Source organism: Camelus dromedarius, chromosome 14, assembly GCF_036321535.1.
Source record: "Camelus dromedarius isolate mCamDro1 chromosome 14, mCamDro1.pat, whole genome shotgun sequence".
Lineage (NCBI taxonomy): Eukaryota > Metazoa > Chordata > Mammalia > Artiodactyla > Camelidae > Camelus > Camelus dromedarius.
This window is the reverse complement of record NC_087449.1, coordinates 38,754,522-38,776,056: the sequence shown is the minus strand read 5'-3', so window position 1 is coordinate 38,776,056 and position 21,535 is coordinate 38,754,522. Positions and strand designations below refer to the sequence as shown.

At 38.6% G+C, this 21,535-nt stretch overlaps 1 protein-coding gene across 4 annotated transcripts in view; it reads right to left on the bottom strand.

Moving 5' to 3' along the window:
- Positions 1 to 21,535, bottom strand: part of EIF2B3 (eukaryotic translation initiation factor 2B subunit gamma) — a 104,767-nt gene that overhangs the window by 14,591 nt on the left and 68,641 nt on the right. For all 4 annotated transcript variants that reach the window (XM_010982272.3, XM_010982267.3, XM_010982271.3 and 1 more), the window contains 4 exons: positions 9,424 to 9,551; positions 8,138 to 8,328; positions 6,006 to 6,083; positions 5,349 to 5,497 (listed from right to left, as the gene is read on the bottom strand). In XM_010982272.3, coding sequence (XP_010980574.1) covers positions 5,349 to 5,497; positions 6,006 to 6,083; positions 8,138 to 8,328; positions 9,424 to 9,551 — 546 coding nt within the window. The remainder of the gene's footprint in view (positions 1 to 5,348; positions 5,498 to 6,005; positions 6,084 to 8,137; positions 8,329 to 9,423; positions 9,552 to 21,535) is intronic.

Genomic DNA, 21,535 nt, shown 5'->3' with positions numbered 1-21,535 from the left:
CCCCAGTACCTCAATTAAAAATAAATAAATAAATCTAATTAACCCCATTGCCCCTAAAAAAAGGTAATGGGGAGGGGTGGGAGGTATAGCTCAGTGGTAAAGCGCATGAGGTCCTGGGTTCAATCCTCAGTGCCTCTGTTAAGGGAAAAAAACCCAAAAAAACAAAACAAAAAGTGCAAAAAAAAAAAAAAAAAAAAAAGGTAAGGGGGAGTCTTCAAATGTTTTTGAATAGAATAGGGGTATGATCAGAGATATTCTTTAGGAAGACAACATTGGCAACATGCCCCCTCTGTGAGATGAGATAATGTAACAATGAAGATAAAGAAGAAGATGATGATGTTAACAGCTAACATTCTTTGTACCAAGCACTGTTCTTAGTGCTTTATGTCTATTAATTCATTTAGTACTCCCAATAAAGCAATCCAGTGTTTACCCCATTTCATAGTGAGAAAATCAGGCACAAAGAGGTAAAGTTAGTTTCCTAAGTGACTAATAAGTGACAGACCCAGGATTCAGTCTGGCAGTCTGGCCCCAAAGCTCATGCTCTAATCCATAGGAGCAATGGTAGAAGGATGGATTTGAAGAGAAAGAAAAATAGAGACAGGAAAACAAGTTAGAAAACACTGATTCAGGAAGAGGTCTCTTGGTCTGATCTTTTTTCCTAACCTCTACCTACAAACTGGCTACTAGATACCTCCATACCTGGATGTCCTACAGGTACTTCCAACCTCATGTGCCCTATACAAGCCTTGTCTCCCCACAAATCTGCTTCTCCCTTACCTTTCCTCATCTCAGTGAGTACACCACCGCCTACCCTGTTTACGCAACGAGAAACCTGGGCTTCACCAACCAACTGTCCTTCCTCCTACCCCTATATCACTTCTTTGCTCATTCCTCGTCAGTCTCCTTAGATTCCTTTTCTTATGTCTAAAATTGCCAACGTTCCCCCAGGTTTTGTCTTGGTTTCTTTTCTTTCAAGGCCACACACTTTCCCTGGGTGATCTCATCTGCGTCCATAGCTTCAGTTACCACCTCTATGCTGACCGCTCCCACATCTGTACTTCAAGCACAGGTTTGGTTCCTGAGCTCCAGTTCTATACATCAAGTGCTGCATAAGAAGGCCGCCTGTCACGAACTCAACTTGTCACAAATAGTATGCATCACTCCCCTGCCTCCCACCCTGCAAATCTTACTCTGTCTCTAGTGACTTCTATCCTTGTGAATAGCACAACAGAAACATTATCACTCAAGCAAGAAATCTAAGCGCTTTCCTTAATTTCTTTTTCACCTCACATATCCAAGCAGTCACCATGTTTTATAGTTTTTATCACCTTATTACTTCTCCTCTCCATTTCTACTGCTATTGCCTTAGTTTAGGACCAGGATTATTTCAGTATTTTTCCTGCCTCCATGTTTATCCTCTTCAGATCATTCTTCTTTCATTGTAGCCAAAATGATCTTCATAAAATGGGAATTTAATCATACTATTCCTTTCTTTTAAACTCTTAAATTACTGTTACCTATTAAACTCCTTAGGGGATAGTCCATGATTTGGCCTTTGTCCATCTATACGGCCTTGTCTTCTATCACACCCATTCCTCTTTGAATTCTATACTGTGGTCATCATGAATTGTTTAACCATTCTTTCATACAACAAATATTTATTGACTTCCTGTAGGTGTTTAGGATATAATAGCAAGACAGAAAGATAGGTACTTACATTCTCAAACTAACATATTCTTGTGAGAGACAGCTAAACAAGATAAGGCCAGACAGTGATAATGTTATGATGAAGAAAACAAAACAGGCTGATGTAATGGGGAGTACTGGGACAGGTTGCTTCTGACAGCAGTTAGTGAAGCTTCTTTTTAAGTGGTGAAATTTGAGCTAAGTTCAAAATGAGATGTTTCTGACATAGGCTATGCTCTCTCACACTTCACATTCTTAATGTATCTAGAACACTCCTTTCTCTGGCCCAGGGAGCTCTACTCTTTTTTCAAGATTAAGTTCAAGGGTCATTTCCTTAATTAAGTCTTTCCTGGCCCTTTCCTCTTCTGTGGCCATACAGATTTCTGTCACAGCACTTAAAAACTTCTTGTTGCATACAGCCTATGAGTTCCTTGAGGGAAGAGATTGAGTCTTATGTAGTTTTGTGTCTTCATCTGCCTAGCACAGTCTTCAGCATAGAGTGGGTCCTTAACTGTTTGATGAAAGAGTGAAATACTTGGGACAGGTCTCTATCACCGGTGCTGTGACAGAGCCAGCTTGTTCTGCTTGAGAGAGCTGATGGGTCGCATCTCTTTCCCCTCAGTGTTCACTCATATCACTGGTCCTAGTGGGAGATTTTATACCATGGGAATTGGCAAATGCTACAAATCAGGCCACTGATTTTTCCCTTTGGAGAATTGGTTGTTAACAATTTATCAGCATACTACTGGTAACAGTGTACCAAAGAATTCTGGCTTTTTGTTTGTTTGTTTTTTGTTATACACGCATGCAGTTGAAAGCAAATTGTTCTGTAGGTTTTATTATGAAAAATAGCAGTCCCCTATTTCCTCTAGTCATTTCCTTCTTCGCAGAGACAATTCTTTGACTTCTTTTTGTTGAGTATTTCAGTATTTACTTCTGTGTCTCTAGATAATAACATGCTTATATTACTACTTCTTGATTTGTCAGTTTTGTCAATAGACTTTCCACAGTGGAAGATGAGGATTTAGTGCTCTTTTCACCCCCGACCCCCTGCTCCCTTTTCCCCTTCCTACCCTTCATCCTTTCAATATAGTTATAATTTTGGTCAATGATCAGTTATTATAACTACATAAATTCTATTTCATAGTTAAGCCACACAGCAAACTATGATGCCTTTTCCTTTCTTGCACAACTTTTTTTTCAACAGTTAATAACTGTTTTGTTTTTGTTAGATAGTGTTGTTATTACTAATGCAACCCCAACTTTTAGCCAATTGTCTAAATCTTTCAAGATGTTTATATGTATCTGGCATTTTATCAGTTTCATCTTCCTGAGTGTTTCCTGGATTCTTATCTGGACTAACTGCTCCCTTTATGCTTATGCACAGTTATCATTCTTGGATCTGCCTTCACTATCATCCCATGGATTCTTTTTGCCTTTTTCTGAGTTGGGTCTCGTGCTTCCCATATAACTCCTTTTTGGTTTGCTCTTCATTTTGGTGGAACACACCTTTTCATGTCTGAAAATGTCTTTATTCTGTTGTCACCCTTGATTACCACGTAGCTTAAGTACAGAATTCTAGGTTGAAATTAATTTTCCTTCAGAATTTTGAAAGCATTGTTCTATTATCTTCTAGTTTCCAATGCTGCTACCAATAAGTCCAAAGCCATTCTGGTTTCTGAATAGTTGTATATGACCTATTATTTCTCTTTGTAAGTCTGTAGCATTCTTTGTCTCTAATGTTCTGAAATTTCACAATTATGTGGGTTTATTTTTATCACTGTGCTGGGCCCTTTCATTCTGTAAATTCATATCTTTCAGTTCTGGGAAATTTTCTTATATTATTCCTTAGATAATTTCCTCTTCTGGTTTCTCAACTTTCTTTTTATGGAACTCCTATTCAGATGCTGGACATCCTGGACTAGTCCTCTCACTTTCTATCATTTCTCTTCTACATTCTATCTCTATCTTTTTGCTCTACTTTCTGGGAAATTTCAAACTTATCTTCCAATTCTTTTATTGAAGGCTTCCTTTCTGTTATTATGTTTTAAATTTCCTTGAGTTTGTTTTTTGTTCTTTGAGCAGTCTTTATTTTTTTATTTGTTTATTTTTTAACGGAGGTACTGGGGGTTGAACCCAGGACCTCGTGCATGCTAAGCGTATGCTCTACCACTGAGCTACAGCCCCAACGCTGTTTTTTGTTCTTTGAAATAACGTTGTTTGAAAGTCATTTTCTCCCTCTGCATAATCTCTTCTAAGTTGCTTTTTCTATTTGTTTGATTTGGTCTCTTTCAAAATAGAAGCTTTCTTTAGATTTCTAGTAATCTTTGATTATCTCTTCATATTTAGGAAAGGATTCTAAAAAAGCATATGAATAGAAATTGTCATCCACAATTTTCACTATAAGGTGATTTGACTGGGCCATTAGAAATCTCTAATGTAAATAAATTCAGGTTCTTCTTGGGCTGGTCAGATTCTCTAATAAAGAGTCTTCCAAACTTCTGACTGAAGACTTTAGGCCTATTTTCCAGGGTTCTGGAAGTTGTCAGGAAGTGGGCTTAGGGGAGGAAAGATCTTGGTGGCTAATATCCCCATGGTCTTCAACTTTCCTGTTTTTTTATTATGGCACTTCTTCCCTCCATCCTGCCTACTGTCTTCCACCAGTCACTCTTCCTAAAGAGCAAAGGCTTAACTTTAGGTTCTACCCTAGGCAGCTCTTCTCCCTAAAATGCTTCCCTCAGTCCCTCAAGGGCAGTTGTGAGAGGTATTTCAGCTTTCACTGGGCTTGCAGTCTTCCCCTATCCTTCTCACCCATCAGTTCCTGGACAGAGAAATCAACAGATATCAGAGCTAAAATCAATCTCAGACTGATCTAGCCCAGTGATTTTCAAAATTTGTTTTACAGATCAGTTTTCACAACCTATAGGAAGGATAAGTGCCCCTTCCCCACTGAATTCTAAACATCTATGTTTTTATCAGTTTTAAACAATGAGTTCTGCATAACATTTATCTTAAGAAAAATTTCCTTTCTAAAAAGTCTGAAAACCATTGGTTTGGTATTATTCTTCCTTTCTTCTCTTCATTTTATACAAGGAAAAACCTAAGGTCTATACAGAGGAAGATTATTAAGCATCATTCAAGTATTCTTACTCCAAGTTCAGGCTGTTCATAGCTAAGATTTTAGGGTGTTCTAAAGTGTCTTAAAATGGGGGAAGAGTCTCTATAACTTGTAATAGAGAAGCTCTCCCTTAAAAACAGAACTTGCCTTATATTGCACTCCTCCTAAGCCTCTGCTTTCTTCAGAGCTGCTCTGGGATACTAAGATAGGGGAAGGTGACCCTTAGACATTGGTACAGTGTCATTCCAGCCTTGCCAGTTGCTCACTACTGTGGTCATCTCATCAAGTAGAATATCAGAGCAAGAGAAGGCAGCTTCTCCTGGGACCACAACTGCCATTAATTGTGAGAAGGCCACTGGAAATCCTTTCAGACACCATGTTATTATGGAACCAAAACCAAGGCCTAGGCACTATTCCTTCCTTCATTCTTTTCCCTTTCTTCCCCTCCCCAGGCTGATCCCTTACCTAGGCTGGTGTGGCCCTCAAAGCCTCCCAGGGGTACCATGGGCCTTGCCTCAAGTGATTACAAGGGGAAACATACCCTTCCTCCACAGTAACTGAGTTCATGAGAAGACAATTGGTGATAGTCACTCTATCTCTTATGATGCAGGATGAACCAATGACTGAGTGCTTAATGGATGACTTCTCTCCAACCTGTGTATCTGGCCCAATGAGGCTGTCAACTCCAACCTGCAAAAGGCAAATATAAAACTTTGTCCACCCATTTCAACCAATTGCAAACCAACCCTCCAGATCCCTTGGGGTCTAATGGAATCTTTCCCTAGACACTTCAGCAAGAGGGACCATCATCAGTATTCCTCAGGCCACAAGGTCACATAATATCTCTGAAACTAATTCAAACTTACACAATCATGCACCTGTGTATATAGCTGTGCGCTCTTGAAGAGAGTACTCAAAACAGGGTAAGAAAAGGGACAGAGACGGAAAGCTCCCGAGTCTGAGTCCCACGACTATAATGGACCTTCCTTACAGGGTTTGTGTGGCTGGGCTCAGCACCTCTCCTGGCAGTCTTCTTGAGTGCCTGCGCTAGAAGGTAAGATTTTATAACCAGAACTCAGTTGTGATTTCCCTGGGGCCAATGAAGTTCAGAGCTTTAGAGCCCCAGTCCGGCTTCTCAAGGATAAGCCTCAATGCACCCAGAAACTGTCCCATATCTGCTTCCCAAGCTAGCACTTACCAGGTGTTTACTGGCAATCTGGGCTGATGAATGCACCAGTGATTCTTCTGGACAGATAACAGGTAGCAATTTGGGCACCTTGAGAAAAGAACTTTGGTCACTAAAGTAAGACCAGAAAAGACCTGAAAATACCTTAGGAAGAACCCAGTGTCCAGTTAGAGATGTGAGGGGTTTTCAACTACAGCTTCCTGTCTGGGTGAGGTAGAGCAGGAGGCTGATGCATTTCCCCTAGGACAAGGATTGTTTATGCAGCAGCTTCTAGATAGTCTTATCCTCAGTTTCCCAGCTGAAAGTCTCCTCCCAGAAAGTAATGCCATATCCTTCAGCATGGAGGTTGAGAGACAAGCCTTTGAGATACCCAGGCAGCTCTTGGGAGAGAAGGTCTAAAGAGAGCAAGGAGCATCCTGAGGCTTGACCAAAGTCATCCTAGGTTCCTGTTCATCTCCTGGACCACTGGGGCCATGCATGAGGTGAGGATGGGAGTAATGCTAGACAACTCCATAAGCAATACAAACACTGAGAAGGCACCCATGTCCTCCACCAGCCAAAATAAAATGTTGAGGGGGAAATTCACACTAGCCTCTTTCCAGTATGAGAAAACTGAAGAGGTTAGGGGTATGGAGAGTTTTAGTTCTGGATCCATTAGGAAGGCACAGACAGTGTATCTATTTGTGCTTCTCCAGCATGAGCACAATGTTGGTCTGAGCACTGTGTGTGGTAGCTACACTAGCTGAGGGAGGCCTTGCTAGACTGGCTACACTGGCAATGTAAAGGCTAATCCCTCAGTCCCCATCCCTGGGGTCTCCTCTATTACACTTCAACCAAGGCCATTCAGACCCGTCTGTGGCACAGCTCCTGCTTGCACTTCAGAAGATACTTCTCTGACCTCAGGCTATCCATGGACTTGCTTCCAGACCAGCCGGACAGACTCTAGTCATAGAATTGAAGAAAGAGAACTAAAAGTCAAATTAAGGAAGCTTTCTGTAGCTCTGACCCTAAACTGGGGCTAATTTTACTCAGAATTGCTCTGGGTAAACATGGGACTAGTTGTGATTTCTCATAAACTCTCTAGTTTGGATTTCCTTAGATCTATAACCATCTCAGGTTGAGGCCAGCTTGAGGTCTGCGGCTGGGACTGTATCTACCATCTGTTGTGGGTCCTGAAGATTCTTGATTCTTCACGGATTTAAACCCAATCCCAGTTTTTCCTTCCTTCTGTGCCTGCTACACAATAAAAAGCTCCTACATACACTTAGCCTCTCCATTGTCCTCCTCTTCACCCCTTGCGTTAACTAAACCTGCCCTGGATTTTAGGGCACTGCTTCCCCTTCAACAGAAGCTACTCACTCTCCATATCTCACAAAACTTAGGGTTAAAAGGAAGGGTTAGCTAGACCCTTTACTTTTTTTTTTTTTTTAACTTTTTTTTATTGAGTAATAGTCATTTTACAATGTTGTGTCAAATTCCAGTGTAGAGCACAATTTTTCAGTTATACATGAACATACATATATTCATTGTCATTTTTTTCGCTGTGAGCTACCACAAGATCTTGTATATTTCTCTCTGCTACACAGTATAATCTTGTTTATCTATTCTACATTTTGAAATCCCAATCTGTCCCTTCCCACCCCCTGACCCCTTACTTTCTAATGTCATTTTCCAGACACTTCTCTCTCACAGAAATGTCTTCCTGATGCTTTGCCATCTGGTTACTCTATACTCCTTCACCTTCTTAGGAAAGCCTTCCCTGTATGTCAATGTTTACCTCATCACTGTAATGGTCACACAGTATTTATCTGCTTGTTTATGAAATGCTGTAGATGTGTCCATGCTGAGCAGAACAGGAGAAACCTGTTGAACCCAGAGGCCAGGAGTTAAGCCTTCCTGGAGATATTGGCCTTTCTTTGGAGCCACAGAGGTTCTGCCTCTACGGACCAAGCCCTCCACTTCTCCTTTTGCTGTATTTGGGTACCCCCCAAATTTTCCCTGATATGCCAGGTCTTGCTCAACCATAGGAATGAGAGGGATTCTGAACCAGTCACTGTGTACCTAACGAAGAAATAAGACAAAAGGCTCAGTCTGTTCCTGGGACAGGAAGTCCCATGATTTCTTTTCTAAACCCATCCTCTTACCTGTCTGTTTGCTTCCACATAGAGTCCTAGGGTGCTCACTCGAGAGCAAAGCCCCTCTTTCATGATATGGACGTAGCAGCGCAGCTGTGATCTAGACAAATCTTCCCAATTGTCTCCTTGACAGGCATTCCAGCAGGCATCATTGGGAGCAAAGGTCAATGTATTCGCTTCTTTTATAAAACTGTAAATATCTTCAGAACAAATACCCAAATCGAGCAAGTACATGAGGGAGGTAACAGAGAGGATACAGACTCAGTCAAATTTTGAGAGGGAACAGCTCACACCTTTTCCCCCAGAACTCACCCATGCAGCAGGAACCTTGGCGAAATCCCACTAAAGCCTAAAAGACTAAGTCAAATTAAAAGAGGCAATGTGCTTTCCTATACATTTGAAACATTGTATGATACAAAAATGCTTAAAAAGGGATCCCACAAGCAAGTTTGACTGATAATCAAACACTACTAGGGAAAATAAAATAGATGACTCTTGTACACCATGAAGTAACAAAAGCAAGTGTCCAGGCTTTAGTGACCAGCCATGTTGTGCTGCTAGCTTCTATTATGGTATCAGGTACCTGAGCCCGTTTTTTAATACTTACAACAATCATTTGAGATTTTGTATTTTATGATAAGAAAACTGGGACTCAGAAGACTGCCCTAATCTCAGGTCACAAAGCTAATAAAAGGCAGAGTCAAATTTCAAACCCAGGTCTGAGATGCCAAGCCCTGATATCTTAACCATCATGCTATACCATCTCCATTTATTCTTCTAATAAATATATGTTTTGGAATACCTACAATGAGCTAGAGACTAGGCAAGGATATGAGAGCAAACAAGACTGACCTCACCCCTACATCCTGGGAAGGAGACAGACTGTTGGCTCTGGTTGGACTGTCACTGTATACCCCTTCACCTTTCTTTCCTTGACTGGAGAGGCTGAGTTTAGTCAGGAGTGGGGCTTCTTAGAGCCTAGAGAACAGGGGAACTGAGAAGTCGTGGGCAGAGTTTAAAGTTAAAAAGGTCGAGTGAAGAACACAGCCAAACCAGAGCTGTTAACCAGAGAGTGGATCTGAGGCATGATTAGCCTGCTCCTGAAGAGTATAGTGACAGGCTCTGCTTGAGCAAGCTGACCCAGAGCTCAGGGAGTGGCATCAGCTAGCCTGTCCAGCCTGTTGGCTAGACAAGAATCTGTTGCCTTGAGACAGGCATCTTGGGCTAAGGTGCCCAGCCACTTTTTCCAAAGGTGTTGCTTACCCCTACCTTGCCACACCAACTCAAGCACTGACCTAAGGACTTTGGCTCCTTTTTCTTTAGATCCTCCTCTTTTTCTTCTTGTCCTTGTTGTGATGAAGCTGAGGAGAACTGTTTTCTTACGAGGTATGGAATCAGTTCACTCCGGATGGAAGTGATTGACCTAGGAAGAAAGAGTGGTCAAATATGAGAAATCTGACTGTCTGGATCCAATTAGAATCAAGAACTGCGCATCCAAAAGAAAAGACAAATTCTTTCCTGTCATGCCACCTTGGGACTGACAGAAATCAGATATGACAAGAATCTGGCAGTTCTGGAGAAGCAGAGAGTCTAAGTTCTTTATCAGCTTCAGGCTGGGGGTAGGAGGGTATTGTACTGAATCTGAGAACCTTTCCCCTGATCTATACAGAAACCAGTCTTTTAAAAGTCCCATCTGCAAAGTGTGTGCCTGCATGTTTGTACGTGTGGGTGTGTGAAAGTATATTTTAACATGGTGCCTTGACTTTTAACTGGCAATACACATGAGAAAGCAGAATGCTCTGGTCTTTTGAAAAAAGTTGTTAAAAAATTGTAAAAAATTACTCCATAAAGGCCTTGCGTATTTTCCGTTAGATTAATCCTGAGTTACTTATTTTTTTTGTTAGTATTATAAGTGGTATCTTTTAAACAATTATTTTCTTGTTGGTTTATAGAAATCCAACTCCCTCTATATTTTGATCTTGTAGCCAATTGTTAAATAATCTTAGTACTAATACTTTATCTGTAGATTCTGATAATCATACCAACTATGTAAACAACAACTTTCTTCCTTTCTAATCCTTATTTTTCATTCACCTTACCTTTTCATTGGCTGAGGTCTCCAGCATACTAATGCTGAATAAAAGCACTAGTATCAGTCATCCTTTATTCTTTTTTTTGTCTTTTAAAAGTTATTTTAATTACTAGCTAAGAGTCATTTGTAATTAGTCAAGTGTGCAAACATAACAATACATGCCCTTGCTTACAAAGCAATTACTTGCATGAAAATAAAGACTTGTAAATTTACATCCTTACTTATTCTTGATTTTAAAGGGGATTTTTCTATTTTATCATTTAGACTGACGGTTTTTTATAGTTTTTCCCTCCCCATCATCAGAGTTACTGTTTACTGACTGTCTTCTTTGTGTAGATATGGGGCTTCATGGTTCACAGCCAATAGTTGGCACATGTTATTGGTTTTGTAGATACCCTTTATTACGTTAAGGAAGTTCTCTTTTATTCCTAACTTGTACGAACTTTCATCAATGAATGGGTGTATCTTATTTAAAAAATTTTTTTGCATCTATGGAGCTCACTGTATTTTTTCTTCTTTAATCTGTTATAGTAATGAATTAAAAAAATTTCAATACTAACAGTTTGAATAACACTATTCAAAGACTATATTCATGATTTTTACTCTATACTAGAGGAATTACAGGTAATTCTTCTATTCTTTATGCAAATTATCACATTTTACAATTTTAGGCCATTTTCTAAGTTTCTTATCTTTCATTTTCTCGTAGCTTCTATGGTACTGCTTTCCTGATTTGATTCACACTCTGCAAATTTAAAATCCATTCTAACGACTAAGTATTTTCCAAGCAGAGTTCAGCCTCCCTTCTACTTAAGGGTGGGCTCCCTGATATAACAGTTGTACTTACTTAGCAACGGCTATCACAACAAAGTTAACTTTCACGTAATTAGATCAGTCTAGGACAGTACTTGCAGAAAGAAACTCAGACCAAGGATTTGATGTGTAGAAGAACTTACTGAAGGCAAAAAAAATCCTGCACTATTTTATATCACTCAGACACAAGCAGTAAGCAACCCTGGCCAAGAGCTTTGGAGCTCTCTTTAATCTGGCCTCTCTGGGTCCCAGGAGGAACAGTGCTTCCTAGTGGGTATCAAGTCAGGATGTTGGGTCTAAATGACCAGGAATCTGTAACAGGGAAGAAGGGTCCTGATCTTTAGTACAGTGAGTATGTTTCTGATTTATATTTAGCAAAGGAAATTAAAGACTAGCATATGATTTTTAGTTTTCTCTCTCTGTGACCTTGTTTAGACTTTTAAATCACTAACTAATTAACTTAGCATTTAACAAGAATCTAGTAATATGCCAGTCCCTGTGTTAGGCCTTGGAAATAGTTTCTGACTTTAAAGAATTCATAATCCAGTGGACAGTCGCCTGACTATGGATTTAAGGAGATGAGTAGGAAATGAGGCTGATTAAGGAGGCAACGGAGTCAGATAATGAAAGCATTCTGTGGCAGTCTAGAAAGTCTGGACTGAGACAAGCTAGTGGTAGTTTTTAAGCAGGAAAGTAACAAGATCAGTTTTGTTTCTTATTAAGGTAATTCTGGTAGCAGTGAAAATAGGCTTGGGATAAGGAGAATAAAAAACAGGGAGACCAGTTAGTTACAAGACTCTGAAAGATGAGATAATGTAGCCTGAGAGAAGGGTTAATGCATAAGCAGCCCTATAAACCAGACTGCTGCCTCATACTTCCCCCTCTTCCCCCAGCCCCCACTCAAAGAAGCTCTGCAGGCTGACAGGACCACACAGATGGAGTGTAGGTAGGAAGGCAAGAAAGAGGTGGAGGCTGAGGAGGGTAAGCAAATCTATGAACCCTGGAGCTACACAGTTCATGGTTTTCGTCATTTTTAAAGGATCAAGTCAAATGTCTTTGAAAAATTCTATGTAAGCTGGAAGCTCTTGTATTGAATTTCAATGCGATTTTCTTCGGATCCTTTGATGGAGATTAAAAATTTCCATATGAATACAAAGAATGAAACAACACTTACGCTTAGCTCTTTTCTCCCCTTTTAATGTGCCAAACCAGTGTGGGTAGCAAATGTTCCTTGGCCCCCTCTGGTGGAAAACAAATCAGTTCCCTTTGAAGAAATGACAAAGCGTGGACAGCTGGGGGATTTCAGAGCCATGATATTTACATTATAGGCCAAACAGAACTGTCACTGCAAGAGGCAAGCAAACAAGCCTTGGCACATAGCCCCTTCAGGCAGAGATCTTTAAGGAGATCAGACAACGACGTGAGGAGAGGACAAGAAGCAGTCCTGTTAGATCCCACCTGCCACTGCTGGTGCTCAGCAATCAAGTCAGTTCCCATAATGTAGTTGGCTCAGCAATGTAATGGAGGACAAAATTCTCTTCTTGCTTCCTATTCAAAGCAGAGGTAGCTCAAAACCATGCCAAGAAGTGGGACAGGCCACTGTGAACCACTGTGGACATCCTGACCTTGGGGCTGAAGACTAGCAGCTGAATCCACTGCTCTGGGACTCGGCAACTTTACTTTTTCCCTTCCCTCTTACACACAGCCTTCCCAGAAAACACCTGCCTCATCTCATGAAATTATAAGCTTCAAAAAAATAAGAAATCACAAAGGAAAACAAAAGATTTGACTACTAGCTGCAAATAAACAACTCCACCAAGTTAAAAAACAAAATAATTGCTACAAATAGGACAAAAGATTATTATTCTTAATATATAAATGGATATGTGTTCAAAAATATACAAAAATATTTTAAAAGAAATAAATATTAAAACAAGATGCAATTTCTCCCGCAATTTAGTAGATTTAAAATAATTCTCATTACTCATAAGGATGCTTTGAGACTGTTACTTTCATACAATGAATAAACTGGTAAAATCTTTCCTGAAAAGCAATTGGCAATACATAACAAAAGTCTTGAAGATATTCATATTACTTTACCCTGTAATTTTATTTCTGTAAATCTATCCTAAGGAAAATATATTCAGCTCAATAAATATTTACTGAACAAATGAAATAATCAGATTACAAAAAAGGATCTTTGAACAAAAAGGCATTTCTCTTCAATGTTATTTATAAAAATAGAGAAACACCAAATATCCAACAATAGAAGAATAGTACTAAACATATATAATAGAATATCATATGGGCAAAACTCTGTAAAGAACTTTTTAATGACACAGAAAAATGTTCAAGAAGTAACACTGAATAAAGAAAGCAGAAGAAAAAATAGGAAAAAAAGCAGAAAGCAGTTTACAGCATGATCTCAAGAGGGCATATACAAAAATAAAATAATGGAAATAAATATATTAAAATGTTCACAATTATCTCATAGTAGTAGAATTATAGGTAATATTTAAAAAACATTTTTTGAATCTTCCAAATTTCACAGTCATAGGCCATTCTTCCCTAACTTCCTGTGGCATCACTCTCTTGATTTGTTCATATTTCTGATATTTCTTTGTTTCCCCTAAAATACTGGGTGTTTCTCAGGTTTTTTCTTTTTTGCCTGTATTTTTCTCAAGCTATTTGTTTCCTTGAGGTAGATCATCACTTGGTGGTTTCTTTGCTGCTCATTCCCAATGTAGACCCATACACAAGACTTCTTTCCTTTACTTTAGTCTCACATTTTCAACGGCCTGATGGACCCTGCCATTTAGATGACCCACAGGTATCTTAAACTCAATGTGTAAAACTGAACCCACCATCTTTCTCTCAAACCTCCCTGAACCAACACTGGTTACCCTGCTCAGGAATATGGATACTCATTTAGTCACCCACACCAGAAATGTGGTAATCATCTTGACTCCTCCTCCTTCTTCCACTCCTCACATAAAACCAGTCACCAAACACTGCTGATTTTATCCCCTAAAGCTCTTTCAAAACTGTCAACTTCTATCTCTACTGCTACTGACTAGTCCAAGCCACTGTCATTATTTGTCTGGATTCCTTCAGCTGCTTTTAATTGGTCTCTCTTCCTTCAGTCTTACCTCTGAAATCTACCCTTCATATTGTAGACAGAATACTCTTCCCAAAGCACAATCTGACCATGTCTCCTCTTCCTTCAATCTACCCTCTATGTTGCAGGCACAGTGACTTTTCTAAACTATAAATCTGATCTTATCTTAAATTTATTTAATGCTCAGGATAGTGGTTATTTTGTGTGCTGGGGGGTTAGTTACTTCCTAGGGGGTAGTTTGAAGGGAGGTTCTGGAAACTGGGTGACGTTCTATTTTTTGACCTGAACAGTAGTTACAAGAGTGTGTTCACTTGGTGAAAATTTACTGAGCTGTGAGAGAGTTTTCAAATATCATCTCCCCTCAAAAGCCTTTCATAACACTTGCAGGTTTCTGTGCTCTCATAGCAAAGACAATTACATGTTATTGTTTTTGAATTCATATCATGTGTGAGTTCCATGCTAGGAAATTAATATACATTATCTAAAATTCTTACAGCAATCCTTATGGTAGGTATTATTGTCCTTATTTTATAAGTGAGGAAATCAAGGCTTAGAAAAGTTAGTTATCTCGCTTAAGGGTAACACAGCTTTTATAACTAGCAGCGCTGAAACTTACTCCACATTTATCTCAAAGCGCATGATTCTTTCCACTATACCATATTAGCTAGTATCCTGTGTTTTCTGCAACCACAGCACTTTCCACAGGACTTAAAATTTTCTTGCTGTCCCTCTACCAATAAACATCCTGTCAGTGCTAAATAAATATTTATTTGAATAAATGAATGAGTGAATGTGTGAATGATTGAGTGTAATCCCTCTAGGCCAGACAGCTGGCAATAATTTCCCCTTCTGATTTTTAGATATAGAATGCAGAGCTTTCCTAATTCAGTTTCTTTATTATTAATATTACTAGCATTAAAAATCCAACATTTGAAAAAACACATGATTATTAGTTCTGCTTAAATCTGAAATTTTTAGCATTTTGCCTTGATCTGTGATTAGGTCCTCCTTATGGCTACAAGCTTCCAGGGAAAGTCTAAAAATGATGTCCATGGTGAAGGGAAAAATTTGGCTACTTTTGCATTCTGGTTTTTCTGTTTTTATAAACAAGTCAAAAGAGACTCGAAATCCTCTACATGTCTTCCACTTCAAGTTGGTTCTTCAAAATATTAGTTAGGAACAAGATAGAACAGAAAACCTACTTTTCTTTTCTTTCTTTTTTTTTATTGAAGTACAATAGAAAACCTACTTTTATAAGGCCTAGAACTCAAGTCTGCAGGGCAGAATACTAAAGGCTTGGGTTTTCTCGCCTCTTCTCTCAGTAGAGCTGTAACTGAGACGAAAAGGTGATTGCTAAGTTAACCCTATGCTTTGTTTTCAGGCTTTTTTTTTTTTTTTTTGCCTTCAAAGAAAGTAGATATAATCTGGAATAGTAAACAGGAAATAATTTTAGATTAAAAGGTACTGATTTTAGAGACTGGTAGCTGGTGTACAGTATTCTATGATATCCATTTTCCCTTTTTTAACGTAATACTGAAAGCTCATTTAAGAATACATTTTCAATAGTGGTGCATATGGCTTGAGTGAAAAACATATTCAGATTCTACAGGCTGGAGGGACCGCTTGGACTTAGGGGAATTCAATGAACATTTTATTCATTCGAATTTACTCACTGAGTACCCAAAGTGTGCCAGGCATATTCTAGAGAGTGGAGATATAATAGTGAAACAAAATAGGTAAATGCATGCCCTCATATGAAGTTGATGGTTTGGTTGACTTTATATTTACTGAACATCTACTGTATGTCACAGATGAATCAGAGGTGGTGTCTGCCCTCAAGGAGTTCAAAAAAGTAGAAAGGACAGACATGCACATTTAATTTAATAGGATGCATGTAATGATTGAAAATTATACAAGATCAGAAGAGAGAATGATTTTATTTATTTACTTCTCCTAATGGAGATAAGCACAAAATATTATGCAGCAGAAGTATCAATTCTAAGTGGAGGTGATGGGAAAAAAATTGAGAGAAAGGTTCCTACAGGAGTAACATCTAGGTAAATTTTAATGGATATTTAGGAATTTGTCAGAGAAGGAAGCAAGAAGGAAAGTACACCAGTTAAGTACACCTAATTGATTTTGAAGTGTTCTTTGTACTGTAAGGAAACTAATGTTTGGGCTGTCCTAGTAATGCAAATATCCCTCCCCTCTTTGTTGTTTATTTTTATACTATGTTCATAAGTTAACTTATATAGGAATTATTTTTAAATCCTATCCAAACTAAACACATCTTTTCCTGTGGTTTTAGACTTTCTGGTTCCATATGATTCTTCTTCCTAGGAGTGCTTTAATTACAATATTATGACATTTTAAAAGTCCTCTTTAAAAAGGTTATCTTTCCTATCATATCATGGCCCCCCCGTGATAGCGTAGGCAAGGCTCAACTGGGAAACTCATTCTTAAGTTAACTTTAAGTCAATACAATATGCTGCTAGGCCTTTGTCCCTTTCTTAGCAGTGAGTTATTTCCAGAAGCTCCAGAGATAAAAATGAATGTAACCAAGAAGTCCAGAAGAGACCATTCTGGTTTATTCTTGGCAGCACCTATATCTTCAGATGTCGGTATACAGCCACCACATAAGAACTCCAGTTAGAACAAATTCTTAGCTTAATTTTGTTCTGTTAAGTAAAGGCTACCTCATGCAATCTCCAGGACAGCTAAGGACAGGAAATCAAGTACAGCTAAGTCATATGGTTCTGGCTTATCTCCCATGGCTACATGGTCCTTCAACTGTTTCTTAACTCTTCTCTGCCTTCCTATGGTGACTCATGGCTTTCCAGCTAGTCTATAACTTTGTCTCACATGTGGCTTTAATTATCACCCTGATTCTGACCTGGAAGCATGACTGCCCATCCCCAATTCCTGACTTCAGTTTGTGGGGCCCATCCTTACTCCTCTGCATCCCCATGTAGCTAAGACTAGGAAGTTGTGACTGCTCTCCCAGGTATGTGTGCACGTGAATGTCTGTAACAGAGAGATATCTCATATAGGTGGTAGACGCTGCTAGCAATTAATTCATCAACAGTGACAGATTTTGTTGGGTCTCTGACTGTATGACATTTAGCACATGACTAAGCCTCATTTTCCACATCTATAATATGAGGATAATACCTAAATGAGAGAACTACTTTAAGGACTGAATGAACTGAAGTGTGAAAAGTACCCAGAATAGTGTCTGGTACATGGTTGGTGCTGTTAGAGGTAATTTTCATCTCTCTTTCTCTCCTCTTGCTCTGAAGGCCAAACCCTAAGACTAAATGTCCTATACAAATGGATCAGGTTCTAACACTAGAAGAGGTTGATTATAACTTTGGATTCATCTGGACAGGAAGGAAGTATTCAGCTTTAATTCTTTCTTTTAATAAGATTAATCTCCTCGTCTCTTAAAATGGCTAGCAAGCCTAGTGGGTTAGGAAAAGGAGATAAAGACAATTTTTTCTGGGTTTCTGTACTAAAAGGAAACCAGAGCTAATTCTGGTATAAACTACCTGTCTTCCAAGGCTCAGAAAGCCAGCATATTGTTTGAGTCCTTCATAGGGTCAGTCTCCTTTTGGAGCAACTCCTACTAAGCCAAATAAAAAGCTCCTAAGAAGCCAGCTTCCTTAGGCTTAGATCAGCTAACATGTAAAAGATGAGAAACTTTTAGCTCATCACTCAGCATCAAGAGGCATCACAGTCACAACACTCAGGCTAAGCTCTGCTCTGGCTGTGGACATAAAATCCAAAACATTCTGAATTAAAATTTTCAAGACAGTCTTTGGAACATCCGTCATACTGCATTCAGAAATGGATAAACATATACATGCATATCTTTTTTTAAAAGCAAAAAATAGAATCATATTACACTGAAAATATATAGTAATACTACAACTTGCTTTTTTTTTTGCAACTTGGTTTTTAAAACATATCTTAGAAATCGTTCCATATTGCCACAGTCATACTTCATTCTTTTAACAGTTGCACTATAATGTAACTAATTACCCTGTTTAAATTTTTATAAATTTTCCTTATTATGAACAATGCTGCAAAAATATTTTGCAATGAATATTTTCATATGTTTAAGTAAAGAAAAAGTATTTCCATACTTTTAAGTAAATATTTCTGTGAGATAGATTCTTTGAAGAGGAACTGCTTAGTCAGAGTATACAATTTTAAGTTTTGACAGGTATCAACTACCTTGCCAAAAGTTTATATAGAATAGTATAAGAGAACTTCCCCACAGTTTTGCTAGCTTCATCACAAAATTTAAAAATCTTTACCATACAATAAAGATAGTATCCTAAAACTGTTTAACATGCATTTTCATTTATGAGAGTAGGCATCTTTTCTTAAGTGTACTAGCTTTTCCTACGAACCAACTACCTATAAGTTTTGCCCATCTCCTATTGAGTCATTAGTCTTTTCCTAAATGATTTTAAAGTGTTCTTAGTACAGTATGGAAACTAGTGTTTGGGCTATTCTGGTAATGCAAATATCCCCTCCCCTCTTTGTTGTTATTTTTACACAATGTTCATCAATTTATTTTTTCCCCTACAACACAAAATTTTAAAAATTGTTATTAGTCAAACTTACCAATCTTTTTTTTAATGGCTTCTAATATTTACTTGATACTTAGAAAGCTTGAGTTAGTTCTAAGATCACATACTTGATAAAGCTAAGTGCCTCAGTGCACATGTAGACTAGCAGACATTCAGCCAAAGATACCAGCATCCAAGCCAAATAGTGGCATTCCTAAGGCAACTCCTGTCATATTCTTATTACCCCAGGTACTACTTTCTGGGCCCGTGCACTACTTTAACTGGTGTATGTCTGGGACATGGCAACACTGGTCAAATAGGTAATGATGCAGACAGATCTGCAATTTAGAAAGCCCTTTGGTAGTTTTCTGGAGAATGGATTAAAAGAGGAGAGTCTGGAGGCAGAAGACTAGCAAGGAGAATGCTTTATTAAACCAGCTGAGAGATAATTCACCATTAGCTAAAAATCAATATTGAAATACATTAGGTTATGAAATTCTAGTGATGGATTCTGTCACTAAAGTTAATCTGATTCACTGATGTTACTTCAGCCTAATAACCCTTCAATCCCTCCCTCCCTCCCCCTGCTACTGGAGCATCTCTCTAAAGCATAGCTGTCATGACACTTTTGCTACCTGAAGTGCTTTCCCATTTTAGTAAGACTAGGGATATCTGACTCATTTTTTCCCCTCTTGTTTCATAATATAATTTTCTCAAAGGCAATGGCCTATAAGACTTTGTATTCACCTTGGTATCCTCAGCCCCCCAACATAGCAATTAGAATATATTTAGGTATTTATCAAATGTCTGTTGTTTTGAATTAAAAAAATTGTATTTAAGTCCAATTCATTTTTTAAGCTTTAAAAATCATTTTTTTGAAAATTTAATTTACATATAATAAAATGCACTTATTTTAAACATACAGTTCAATGAGTTTTGTCAAATGTACACTACTGTAAACACTACTTCAAATCATGACAGAGTACTTTCACCTCCCCCATTCCCTTGTGCTTCTATTATACTACTCTCATATTACTTACCACATTTTACTGTAATAATTTAACATGTCCCCTCTCCCTAAACTGTGAGCAACTTGAATACAGAAGCTCCATCTTTTTATCTTTAGAATTTAACAACACAGTACTTGACACACAGTAGGTGATCAATGAAAAGTTCTTACTATGCACCACCTACTGCCTTGAGCTTTTTACAAGTATTTTTCCCAACCACCATATGGGTCAGGTACTATTCGTCCAATGTGCAGATGAGGGAAGTGAAGTACAGAAAGGAAGACACCTGTCCAGGGTCACACAGCTTAGTTACTAAACTTCTGTGAAATAGAGTACTGGTTTTCTTCTCTCCACAGCTTTCCCTATAGCTTTTGCAGTTAGTCAACTGCAGAAATACTCCTCTCTTGTTTAACTACTGATGTATTAAGTAACTTCTGCTATCTGAGTTGTCACCACATCTCCTTTCCTACCATTCACCAAGCATATACTGAATGCCTTACCAATCCAGGTAGGTATCTAATCTCAAGGAATTTTGGTGGAAGACATTAACATGTAAACAACTGAAAAAACATACAGGGCAGAATTTTAACTTTCACAGGTGAAAGATACAAGATTGCTAAAGCACTCCTTTCTTAAAGCTGTGTCTCTTAGGTTTACTTTTTCCTTTCCATCCCTAAAGGAGTCATCATTTCATATCCAAATTCTTATAAATGCATCCTACTTACCTTGACTCTCTTTCCCATTCAGAATGGTCTATATTCCCCTGCCAGGTCACATCACTGCTCATCCCTTACGGGACTATTCTGTTTAAAGACCTGTAACTCCCTGCTCAGCTCTCAAGGCATTCTACATGCTGCTCCCACCAACTAATCAATCCCATCTCCCATAACTTTGAGACAAAACCTCCATGATTCCAGCCAGGAATAAAGAATCTCCTTCGAGTACCATTTTAATTTGTCCTTCTGTGCCTTCTTATTTTCCTAATACTGTACTGAAATTTATCAATTTTCAATATAATGCCTTTAAGCTGAACAATTCTGAGAGGTAGAGGGTAGATGGGGGAAGAAAGAAATAAGTGTGTCTTTAACAGACCTTGAGATGGGGAGGTAGTTTGAGGTGAGGCTCCGTATCCTTTTCTACTGCAGCAAGCTCTGGGAAAGTCCCATTTGGCAGAGCTGCTGGCTGGGAGCCACAAAATCACCACCCCATTTAGGCTTATCCTCAAGGCACATAACCACTGCACAACACTTGCCAGGTGTGGGAACTGCTACTGGTGGCCAAATGAGCTAAAAAGGAGCTGCAGCAGCCAGGATGAGGCTAGCTTTGTTGCAAAAATGCCTGCATATCCAAACACCAAAAGCTATAATCCCATTTGGTAGTATTAAGGAAGTGTTGTTGGGTTTTGTTTTTTTTTCAAGTATGATAATGGTACTGAGGTATTTGTTTATGTTTTAGGGATACATACTGAAATATTTATAGTTACAACTGAAATAATTACAGATGAAGTTATATAATAATGACCTGCTTTAAAATAATCTGATGTGACAGTGGGAAGATTGATGGCAGCAAATATAAGAGACTGGCCGTAAACTGATAACTGTTGAAGCTGTATGATGGATACATGGAAGCTCACTACATCACCTTTTCTCCTTTTGTATCTGTGTGAAATTTTCCATAGGAAATAGTTTTTTAAGAAAAATCATGATCTCTACTATTACTGTATCCCCTCTCAGCATGTCATGGTCAGGACCTATTTCACAGGGCTCATATCCATTTGGGAATAAAACATAAACCCTT